This window comes from Mustela lutreola, chromosome 15, assembly GCF_030435805.1.
Source record: "Mustela lutreola isolate mMusLut2 chromosome 15, mMusLut2.pri, whole genome shotgun sequence".
Classification (NCBI taxonomy): domain Eukaryota; kingdom Metazoa; phylum Chordata; class Mammalia; order Carnivora; family Mustelidae; genus Mustela; species Mustela lutreola.
This window is the reverse complement of record NC_081304.1, coordinates 26144596-26156832: the sequence shown is the minus strand read 5'-3', so window position 1 is coordinate 26156832 and position 12237 is coordinate 26144596. Positions and strand designations below refer to the sequence as shown.

General features: G+C 37.3%; 1 protein-coding gene across 5 annotated transcripts in view; it reads left to right on the top strand.

Moving 5' to 3' along the window:
• SPAG9 (sperm associated antigen 9) overlaps nucleotides 1-12237 on the top strand; it is a 135651-nt gene that overhangs the window by 51535 nt on the left and 71879 nt on the right. For 3 of the 5 annotated variants that reach the window (XM_059150532.1, XM_059150531.1, XM_059150535.1), the window contains 2 exons: nucleotides 2650-2720; nucleotides 8797-8891. In XM_059150532.1, the coding sequence (XP_059006515.1) occupies nucleotides 2650-2720; nucleotides 8797-8891 (166 nt within the window). Of the gene's footprint in view, nucleotides 1-2649; nucleotides 2721-8796; nucleotides 8892-9426; nucleotides 9767-12237 lie in introns of those variants that run through there. The other 2 variants (XM_059150533.1, XM_059150534.1) reach the window with 2 other exon arrangements.

The following is a 12237-nucleotide window of genomic DNA, read 5'->3' as shown; positions in this document are numbered from 1 at the left end:
TCCATTCTGCTGTTGATGGACATGTGGGGTGTTTCCAGGTTTGATTGATTATAGATAGTGGTGCTTTGAGGATTGTTTTAAAGGCCTTTTAGTGGACATGTATATGTATTTCCTAGTTTTGTCATAGAGTTGGTAAATATGCAACTTTATTAAATCTTGCCCACCAGTTTTCAAATTGATGCATCCATTTTTTACTCCCACAAGTAGCATATGAGAGTCCAAGTTGCTGTGTATGCTATTAAAACTTGGTATGTTGTGCTTCTCATTGTAGCTGTTCTGATGGGTTTGCAATGACTGTTGCATTTTGGTTTTAATATGTATTTCACTGATGATTAATAAAGTTAGATATGTATTTTTCTTGGCAGTTTGTTACCTTTGAGTCAATATCTATGACTAGGTTCTTTCCAGAAAAACGGAGAGCTTTTGTTTGAAGCAAAAAGGAAAACTGTCTATACATCTCCCCCCACCCCCCCACCCCCCGCCGCCAAGTGAAGTTTTAAAGTAGACTGCAATATATGAACAGATTAAAAGGAGTATTTCTTGAAAGGCAGCATAGCATAGTAATGAAAAACAGATTCTGGGCAGGATGCCTGGGTGGCTCAGACACTTAAGCATCTGCCTTTGGCTCAGGTCTTGGTCCCAGTTTCCTGGGACCAAGTTCCACAGAGGGCTCCTTGCTTAGCGAGTAGCCTGCTTCTTCCTCTGCCTGCCGCTCCCCCTGCTTATAAATCTACATGCTCTCTCTCTCTCTTACAAATAAATAAATGGCATCTTAGAAAACAAAAACAGATTCTGGGCCCAGACTTCTCCATTAGAAATTCGATTTTGTCACAACTGACTTTGGGCAAGTTATTTAACTTCTATTTGCTTCAGTTTCCTCAACTCCAAAATGAATGTAGTAATGATACTTTCATCATAAGGTTAATGTCAGGGTCAGATAAGTTTATATATAGCATGTAGCACAGTACGTGGTATATAGTAAGCACTATAAAATTTTAGCTGCTATCAGTAGTGGTGGTGATGGTGATATAAATTTATTTTACGAATTGATGTCAAGGTAGCTGATAAGAATAACGAGACTCTTGTTGAGCACAGATTTGAAATTGAGGTTCATGAATGATAGTTGCAATTTTACTTTAGACTCAACCTCCATTTTTTTGTTTTGGTTGCATAATACCAAGAAAATCTTGATATACACAGATGAACAATTACAAATAGGTAAGGTTTACCCAGTAGTCTCAGGGTTAAGGTTTTAGATCAACTTAATTGACAAGAAGTAGTAGAAAACTTTTGTTTTAAAATTGTAGCTAAATATCCATATTTTGCTTGGATTTCCTGTATTTAAATAAAAACCACAGAAGCAGCCCTAAAAATTATTACAGTTTTAATACCCATTGTGTCACGATACATCTACATTACAAGTTTGTGTATTCCTGCTTTCAGCCGCAGAGCTGCAGTTTTTCTAATTAATGACATATTTTCAAGATACTACTCAACCAGGTAGAAAGTAAACATCGAATTTCATCAAATCAAGGATGACTTTACTGGGCAGCGCAAGATCTGCATTGTGTGGTGTTTGGTGTGTTAACATTAGGTATAGGGAAACATTCACGTGTGTCCTGTTGCTAGTTCATAGTTCCTTCTACGGCCTTCTGTTCATGGTGGTTACTTCTACAGCCATCTTCCAGGGCCACAGGCTTCGGCTAACTAGCAGTCTTGCATGCTTGCAGCTACCAGACCCTTAGACCAGCAGAACATTTCCAACTAATCTAAGTCTTTTAAACAAACTTAAATGAATATCTTGACACCTCCTGTAGCACCAGCCTCATTTCTTTCCAGCAGATTGTTTCTCACTACTCCTTAGGTGGCACGAGCTCCTCCAGACTGGCCAGTCTCCCCTCTCCTCACCACCACCACCACCACCACCACCACCACCGTAGTTTTGTGTTCCCTTCTCGGTGGTAGCAGTGCCCGTATGCTCTTCACATATGTCTTGAGTACTGTAATTTAATTTCTTTGTGGTCCTGCTTGGACCCCACCTTCTCTCAGAGTCATCCCTCTTTGATAGTTTTATTTCCTATGAAATCCTGTCCTAACATTCTGTATCTCAGGATCTAAAACTTAAAAAAGTGTACTCTGATCACTACCCCCAAATCAGTGCCACTCACAAACTCCATCAGCAGAGGGAGCTAAATAAAAGAAGATGAGTCCCTGGAATGAAGCCTGAAGCAGAAGTACTTGTGAACAAGGATGTTTTCACATACTGCCCAGTAGTAAAAAAGAGCTTGAATATCAGTGTTAGAAATGAATGATTTGGGTCCTCACCCCAGCCTAAAACTTACATGAGGGGATTTCTGAAATATTTTTGAGTATCACACTGAAATCCTATTTAAGGGGGATGACCTGATAAACATATGCATATTAGGAGAAGCAATCTAGTGTTTAGGGGATTTTTTTAAACCCAGTTTATCCCCCCCCCCCCCAGAATTCTTTATTAAGGAAGGTGAAATGAGGTCTCTAATTTGAGAAGTACTGAGTCGTAAAGTTGCTAAGAAATAAGGATAACCTGTTTCAGGTTTTAAGGATGGAATTTTTTAAAGTAAATTTTTTATATTTTGTTCTGATTAAATATATGTATCTTAATTTCAGTTAGCAGACTTGAAGAAAGAGAAGCAGAATTGAAGAAGGAATATAACGCATTACATCAGAGACACACTGAGGTGGGTTTCTGGGTTGTTCTTACCATATTAATATTGAACTAAAGGAATTGAGCTGAGAAGTTATATTTATATCTTAATTTTTCTTTGAAAGTCAGCTAATATAATTCCTGGGGATTATATGCAGAAAATATCAAATTTCATGTAGCATTTACCTTGTTACCAAATGTTGACTTCTGTTGTTTTTTTAATCTGGAATTAACTATTCATGGGTGAGAATTAGTGTGCCACAAAATAGTGTAATTACTAAGGCAGTTCCAATAGTTGTTTCTTTGGCCAGCTAAGTACAAAGTAATGTGTGTGTAATAAAAAGTATATATGATGCTAATATGACAGAATTGATTTAATTTATTTTGTTAACCAGTTGGGAAATGATGGATTGGTAAATTGTTGGTAAAGAGTTTCCGTATTTATAATCTACTATAAAGGGCTTATTTGCTTTAAGCTCGTAACAAATAGTATAAACACAAATTGTGTATTAAATCAAAATGACTCTAAAATAGGTTTTCTGTATGAAATTTCAGTATTTTTAAGTTAATAACTCTAGTACAAAATCTCTTTAAAGCAAATTAGAAAATGTGCCCAAACATCTTTTACCTTTTTATAATTCTCTGTGAGCCTTTCATCTGCTGCCTTTGTTGTAGTCTCCTGACTGTGAAAATTGTTTTTGCGTTTCATGGTCAGTCAGGGTGGGGTCACAAACCTCAATAAATAGAATTTTCATAGACTCAAGCACTGTTTGTTACATGAAAAAATAATTCCTCTTTTTTTTCCCCCCGTTTCTTATCCAAATCTCCCAGGATACAGATGGTTCCAGTCTTCAGCTTCCATTTTTCTTTCATTAATTTGTGATCTCTTATCCTGCCTGTGGTAGAAACCTATATTGTTGCTTTCAAGGATTTGCTTTGGCGTAATACGATTAATACTTTCTTGAGGAGGGGTTGGAATTTCTGACATAGGACGTTTGATTATTACTGTCTTAGCTTTTTGTAGCCACCTGTGAAGAATTGATATTCAGTGGTGGAGGGAAAAGTTTGGCTACAGAGATTTGGAACCATGGAGCCCTGGGAAGACAGGAATAGCTTAAACAGTGGCCTTGTCAGTGTGAGAAGAATACCCACATTTTGATTAGATGGCAGTCAGTAGATATTAAGACTGTTCAGAAATGATTGATGGGGCACCTGGGTGACTCAGTCAGTTAAGTGACCAACTCGTGGTATCATCTAAGAAACTAAGCTCCATCATCCATCCCCATTTCATTATTATTTTTATTATGTTTCCATCCCATTTTAGAGATTGACGTTTAGAAAGGGAATATGTAGTGATTTGTTCCAAATTCCATGCTGGTATGTGGCTGGATTTGAACCTAGGTCTGTCATATTCTGTTGCCTTGATTTTCAGTAATACTTTCAGGTTATGGAACATAATGAGCATTAAAAGCACTAGAAATTTTTCTGTGCCTTTTTGCTTTCTGGCATTGCAAAAACGTTAAGAATAGGGGCATCTGGGTGGCTCATTCGGTTAAGGTTAAGAGTCTGCCTTCTGCTCAGGTCATGATCCCAGGGTCCTGGGATTGTCATTCCCATATCCTTGCTCAGCAGGGGAGCCTCCTTCTCCCTCCCTGTTCCTGCTCCTGCGGGCGTGCTAGCTCTCTCTCTCTCTCACCTCTCTGTCAAATAAATAAATAAAATGCTTTTATTATGTGGTGATTAAAAAAAAAAAAAAGAATAGTGGCCTTGCAGCTATAAGATAAATGATTCTTGGGCTGTGCAGAGAGAGATCCATGGCCAACACGATTAAAGGGCCACTTTTCTCCAAAACCTCACTTACTGCCTTACTTCCCCATTTTAGCTGAGCTGACAGTCAGCCTCTGCTGTGATATTTCTATGCGGAGGGAGTAGGGGTTTTCCAGACAGTGTGCTTGGGATCCTTCTGGATCTGCCAAGTGTTTGTTGCTGAGGCCACTCCTGAATAAGTGTGAATTAATATATATACCTGAGAAAATGGAGAGTTGTAGTTATGAGATGAGGAAGGATGGGGCTAGTGGACCCAATAGTAGATTATCTAAAGCATGCCCTCTTTTACTATCTCATCTCTCTCTCTCTTTTTTTAAAGATTTTATTTATTTATTTGACAGAGATCACAAGTAGACAGAGAGGCAGGTAGAGAGGGGTGTGGGGAAGCAGGCTCCCCACCGAGCAGAGAGCCCGATGCGGGGGCTCGATCCCAGGACCCTGGGATCATGACCTGAGCTGAAGGCAGAGGCATAACCCACTGAGCCACCTAGGCGCCCCTCATCTTTCTTTCTTTTGTCTGGCACCGCTGATCCTGGCCTCCCATTCACTTTTTTTTTTTTTTTTAAAGCAGATCTATATTGTGTAATGAAAATTTTTTTAAGTTAAAAAATTTTATGTACAATTTATTAAATTTCTACTTTTTTGATGCATTTACAGAATATAGTGCATTTTTTATTTCGGATGTCAGGAAATGCTTTAGGGTGTGGGGTTTTCTTGTGGGTGTGAGGAAGAAAGAACAATGAGTTTATCGCCTGCCTAGAAAATTGACTAAAAGGGCAAATACAACACTGGTCCGGGAATGCTTAACTTTTTGACGACTGAGTCAGAGGGACTTGAGTTCTGACCCTAAAGCCAACTAGCTAATGGCATTTAGAACACAGTTGATCATTAACTAGCTGGGCAAGTTATTTTAATCTTAAGCTGGAGTTCATAAAATTCTAATATTGTTGTGAGGATAAAATGAAACTGGCTCTAAATGCATTGGGTGACTTATGCTCAATAAATGTTAGCTGTCATTTTCTTTTTTTTTTTTTTTTTTTAAAGATTTTATTTATTCATTTGACAGAGAGAGATCACAAGCAGGCAGAGAGGCAGGCAGAGAGAGAGGAGGAAGCAGACTCCCTGCTGAGCAGAGATCCCGATGCGGGACTCGATCCCAGGACCCTGAGATCATGACCTGAGCCGAAGGCAGCGGCTTAACCCACTGAGCCACCCAGGCGCCCTAGCTGTCATTTTCTTATTCTGTACTATAGAGTGCTAGTTTAATTGGGTTGGAACCAACTTCATTACATGGAATTTTGTAATTATATATGGGACATATCATTTGAAGAAGGAATCAGTCTTTTGAAGGTTTAGAATTCAACATTTTATAAATTAAAAAAAAAACAATCACCCAAAAAACCCGAATCATTTAAAACAAGAATCAATCTGTAGAGTGGACTATTTAGGAGGAGTAGATTCTGTCTTTGCATTTATACAAATGCCTTTGCATTTATAACTTTTATTTTTCTATATTGAATAAATAGAGTACTATCAAGGCAGTGTAGGGGAGGTTTCTATTTTCTTCATATGAGTGCTCAAGGAAACTTGGATTCTTTCATCTGAGCAAATCAATTACATATGATTACTATCCAGTATATAAAAATTCAACTTGGGTTTTCTAAAATCTTTTGAAAATATAAGCTTATATCTCTTTGGCCCAACCATCACTTTGTTACATTAGTTTCATTTTTGTTTTTTTCCTTAAAAGTTCTTCTTGATTCAAGAAGAAAACAGTTCATTATTTCTGACTTGCTGACACAAAGACAAAACTGTATTTCTGCAGATACATTCTTTAAATTGGGGATAAAGAGAAAATATAAATTTTTAAAAATATTTTATTTATTAATTTGACAGATAGAGAGATCACAAGTAAGCAGAGCAGTGGGTGGGGGGGAAGCAGGCTCCCCGCTGAGCAGAGACAATGCGGGGCTCAGTCCCAGGACCCTGAGATCATGACCTGAGCTAAAGGTAGAGGCTTAACCCACTGAGCCACCTAGATGCCCTGAGAAAATATAAATTTAAAATAGAAGATATGTAGGGGTGTGTGGGTGGCTCAGTGGGTTAAGCCTCTGCCTTCGGCTCAGGTCATGATCTCAGGGTCCTCGGATAGAGCCCTGCGCAGGGAGCCTGCTTCCCCGTCTCTCTCTGCCTGCCTCTCTGCCTACTTGTGATCTCTGTCTGTCAAATAAATAAATAAAATCTTAAAAAAAAAAGATATGTAAATTTAAAACTTAAAAAAATACCTTCATATACTATATCCCTGTAATTCTACATTAATTTTACTTAGCCTGATAAAATTCTTATTTAGACAATCCTAATTGGGAAACAGCCTGATTGATTTTCTTATGATGTTTGATTTGATAGATTTGTCTTTTTTTTTTTTAAGATTTTATTTATTTATTTGACAGAGATCACAAGTAGGCTGAGAGGCAGGCAGAGAGAGAGAGGGGAGGAAGCAGGCTCTGCATTGAGCAGAGAGCCTCCATCCCAGGACCCTGGGATCATGACCGGAGCCAAAGGCAGAGGCTTTAACCCACTGAGCCACCCAGGCGCCCCAGATTTACTTGTCTTAATTCATGCATCACTTCACCTTTCTGTTTATTTGAAGTAAACACTTTCAGATTGACATATTTAATTTTTCTACATACATGCCAAGTAAGATTTTGCCAACAAAAATGTGCTTTTTAAAAATTTTATGTTTGGTGCTCACTTCGGCAGCACATATACTAAAAATTTTATGTTTGTTCAAAATCTTGTTTCTTTCAATAGTTATGCTTTTAATATGCTACAGTGCATATGTCAAGTTATATTGAAATTGAAATCCATGTTCACACAGCTAAAGTTTAGAAACTTCCATAGCTGTTCCATGCCTTTTTAAGCATTCAAGGAATATTCAAATTTTAAGAATTCAAAGTCCCAAGAAAAGTCATCAACGTTTTCTTGTCTACTTTTCAAATTTACATTCTTTTAGATTGCTAACATACCTTTTCTTACTCTTTAACATTTATTTTTTCTTATCCTATCATGTTAGTATCTAGCAAAGGCCTTTTGAATTTATGATTGAAATTTTGAATTTTACATGTTTTATTGCCATGTAAATGTAAAAGTTGAACTGTATATTACCAAAAACTAAGTAGGATTATAGAATTTCATAACAGTTTACATACTTGATATTCTTGAAGCATTTACTTCCATATTCAGCCTGTCTATCTTATGGCTCCTTATCCAAGATTTAAAATCAGTACTCTAATGGGGCACTTGGCTGGCTCAGTCAGTAGAGCATGGGACTCTTTGTCTCAGGGTTGTGAGTTTGAACTCCACGTACATAAAAATAAAATCTTTAAAAGCTAAATAAATAAATAAAAATAAAATCAAAGTGCTCTGATTTTTCATTTTATTTGCTAGTAGATGATTACATTAAGTAATGATACCAATAAATTAACAATCAAATGTAAGAGAAAATATCTTAGCATTCATTCATTCTTTATATCTATGTATTTGAGAGAGAAAGGAAGGGTGTGTGTTTGGGGGGGATGCCGGCTGCAGGAGAAAGAGAAGCCGATTCCTGCTGAGCAGGGAGCCCGACATGGGGCTCAATCCTAGGACCCTTAAATCATGACCTAGATCATGACCTGAACCAAAGGCAGACACTAACTGAGCCACCCAGGTGCCCCATATTTTAGCATTCTTTTAACAAAATCTGTAGGTACAGGAAATAAACATCTTAGTATTAAGTTAAATGAAATTACTTAGTTAATTTGAAAGTGATATTTACTGTGAATCCTTTGTAAAATGGGAAAGCATCACCACATCAGAGTATGGTTTCTTCTTAAGTTTCATGTTAATTTCTTTGTTTCCCATTTTAGTGAATGGATTTCCCTAACGACCTTTTATTTTTATCAGCGGTCTTTTATCACCTCCTTCCCAATGCCTATATCCTAACGTGTGTTATTTATGTCAAAATTATATCTTTTAATAGCATCACATATTGTTGAAAAAAGTTTTTGCTATGCTAAGCAACATGTTGGCTACTTCTTTGGGCACCAGCATCCTTAAATGTAAGCATTTGCTTATATTCCTTTGCCATTTAAAATTTTTTCATCATTAATATTCTTTTGCATGGAACTGTGGGTAGTCTGATAAGTATGAAATTTCTACAAAAATGTTTCCCTTGTTAAAACACTGTTTTTATTTCAGATATTAGCCTTAAAATTTGCATATTTTTTCTTTCTTCAAAATAGATGATCCATAATTATATGGAACACTTAGAAAGAACAAAACTTCATCAGCTCTCAGGGAGTGAACAACTAGAATCCACAGCTCATAGTAGAATTAGGTAAGCTTTGTCAAACATTTTGCCTTGAGAAAAATCGAAATAATCTGTTTGTTTCTGTTTCTCCCTGTTCTTTAATCCTGGAACAATAGTTAGGCTGATTCACAAAGCTCTCTCTCAAAAAGCATGGTTGGAATGCTATAGGAGAGAATAGCATAGAAAAATAGAAACAGCCTTCACTATTGAAAAGGTAAATCGTGAGCCATGCCATCTAAGCAATGTATCGAGGTATTTTGATTGTTTTGTAATGCTCAAAAGAGATTATACTAGGTTTAAATTTTTCTGATTTGTGGGGGTGCTGAAAATTGTCATTTCTCCTGTACAATTGGTTTAAAGTCCTTTTTATTACCGAGAGGCATGTTTGAAAGGGTTAGACTTCTGTTTGATGTAGGAGTGTGAATAAATTATGTAGATCTCCCAAGCACTGTAGCCAATGAGCTAAGCCAGGACTCTTAGTGGAGAGGAAAATAGTTAATAGGCGGGCTGTCGCTCTGGATTGCTGCATAAATGCTAGGAGCAGCAGCTCTATGGTTATGAGGTGGGGAGAGCAGGATGACGTCATCGCTTCGGAGCTGCTGCAGGATGGAGTGGAAAGCTGCTGCTGATGGCATTGTTTTTGTGGCAGCAGCTGAATGACAGATCCTCACTACAAAGATACCCCTTTGGCCCCTGTGTAGGCCTCCTGGTTCGGGTGTTTCACCATGCCAGCACAGCGCCATGAGTCCTGGATGCATGCTGCTGTTTGTGTTTGGCTTTGTTGGCGGGGCGGTGGTCATTAATTCTGCTATCTTAGTGTCTCTCTCTGTTTTGCTGCTTGTGCACTTTTCTATTTCTACCGGTGTGCCAGCTCTGACGCAGAACCTACCAAGGATACTCAGGTACTCTAGTCTCTCTTAGAAGCCCCTGTTTAGTTGGTCTTTCTCACATTTTTAGCTTCACAGGTCTGCTTTGTAACCATTTCTGTTGCAGATTGAAACAATGGAAAATGGCCTGAAGCTAGGATTTTCTCTTCTTATTTGTAGTCATTTTCAGGCCATCACCTAGGGATACGGCTTTGTCTTTGGAAACTACGACTTAAGAAAAGGATTTTCATATTGTACTTATGCATTAGTACAAGGTCAGTGTGGTTTTGTTTTAGGCAGAGTGTTCAGAGAGTGAAGGGAGAGCAAGAGTAAAACATTGGTCCAAGTTTATACAACCTCTGTGTTTAGCATCTGAGCATTTGGGGGCCAGTATCTTTTATGCTGAGACTTAGAGTCAGGTAGACACAGGCCGTAGGTATTTATTTTGTTCCGTTATCCTTTGATGGACATTTAGGCATCATTTTTGCAATTTTTGATAGTAACTCCCGGGAACTGACAATTTAAATATTTTCTTTCTAAAAAAAATCTATTTTAAGGTGAAAGGATTTAAACCTTTTAGGGCCAGGAATGCATTTCCCCCCTCATTATTTACACATCAAAGTTGTGAAAGCTTTACAAAGCCTATTCACTATTGTTTTGTCAGTTGTTGCCCTTTCTTTGTAGACTTGGGTGACAAATATCCGTGCCTGCTTGTGGGGGTAGTCATTAATCTCTGGAGCTTTGCTGCTGCTCACTCTGCTCACCCTGTAAGAACCGTCTTCTACATCTTCAATTTCAGGGTTGGGTGTCTTTTGTTTTCCAACTCCTTAAACTAAAGCCATCTGATTTGTTCAGATTTCCGCTTTGTTCCCCGGTTTTAAAGGAAGGTTCATGGTGTTGAGCTTTTATTATTTAAATGTTTACTTAAAATCCTCAGCTTATGGATTTAGATAAATTAAGAGAAATTAAACTAGTAAGTTCCCTCAAGGTGTTTTTTATTCATTGATCGGTTGGTGTTTAACATTAGTTTAAGGCCCAGAAGTCAGATTTCATCTGTGATCTAAAATTAGATACTTGGCCATTTATTTTCTTTCCTGATTTTATAAAAATTGTAAGAAATCTTACCACTTTTGTATATTTAATACACAAAAGATTAGTTTATATGTATATTTAGGCTTTTAGGAAATTAAAAAGACCTTAACTCAAGAATATGTAACATTAAAATAAGGCTAATTTGAAAGGGCTATGTAAGGTTTCGGTCTGTTGGAGACGGCAGTGCTGTGCTGTGCCACGCAGTGCCGTGCTGAGGGTGAGGGGAAGAGGCTTTGGAGCTGGGCCCCGAGGCTAGAAATACTCTGCCACATGGGAGCTGTAGGACCTTTGGCAAGTCGCTTAAAATCTCTGTACCCAAGTTTCCTCCCCTGATGTTCTTACCCTTTGGATAGTTTTATAAATCAAGTGTGAGATGATTATTTTTTATTTAATCTGTTGCAAGACATTTAGTAAGCCAAACAAGTAAATAATTTGTGGTCATTTATATATGCACCCCATTTTTAGCAGAACTCTGGCTATTTTACTGATAAAAATACCTTATGATTAAATTCAAAAAGTTCCTCGACACAAATTTGCTGATGATGTAGTGGAAAAAAGATATCAAAGTCTTCAATATTAAGATTAAATTGTCAAGAAATAGGTAGGTTCCAAGGAAAGTACGTGGGCCTTGGAGGGCAACGGGTCTGACTTTGAGCCCCATCTCTGTGAATTACTAGTGCTTAATGTCTCTGAACTTCACTTTTCCTACTCTGAAAACTGGGGAAATAATCCCTATTTCCATATGAAGATTAAATGAGATAATTAAACCATCTTTTGTGCTTGCTACATGGTGAATGTTGAACAATCTTTTTAAAATTTTATTAATGGTTATTTGTTTTAAATGTGCATAGAGCCAAGAACCTGTTTCAAAACATAATTGAGAATTTATTTATACACAGGTTACATTTAAATAACCAACTAAAAAATGAATATATGGGACTAAGTTTTTAAAAGAATATAACAAGGATTCTGATAGTTGAAGATGGCTTTGTTTCTAAACAGTGGCAGCATATTGAAACATGTTGAAACCCCCAGGGTTTAAACCTGTTACTTGATGTTTTTCCAAATGTATCCCCATTCTTTGGTTTCTTCCATGAGTTTCACTGAAGCACTTAAAATATGTACAGTACTAAACATGTGCACCAACATAATTTAGGACATAAACATTGAACTTTCAGGTTTTTTTTTTTAAGTAGGATTCTAACTGACTTGGATAATTACATGTCCTTTTTCCCTTCAACTCATGATTTCTTATTAGTAAATAAGGAGAAAAAAACTAGTATGTAGTAATATTGTTTTCAAGCTTTGAAACAGTGTGACCCAGAGCATCAGGACTTTCTTGATAGTCTCTGCAGAAAAATGCCCTTCCTCTAGAGCAGTTTCTAAATGATTAACACAAGCAGTATAAAGGAGAG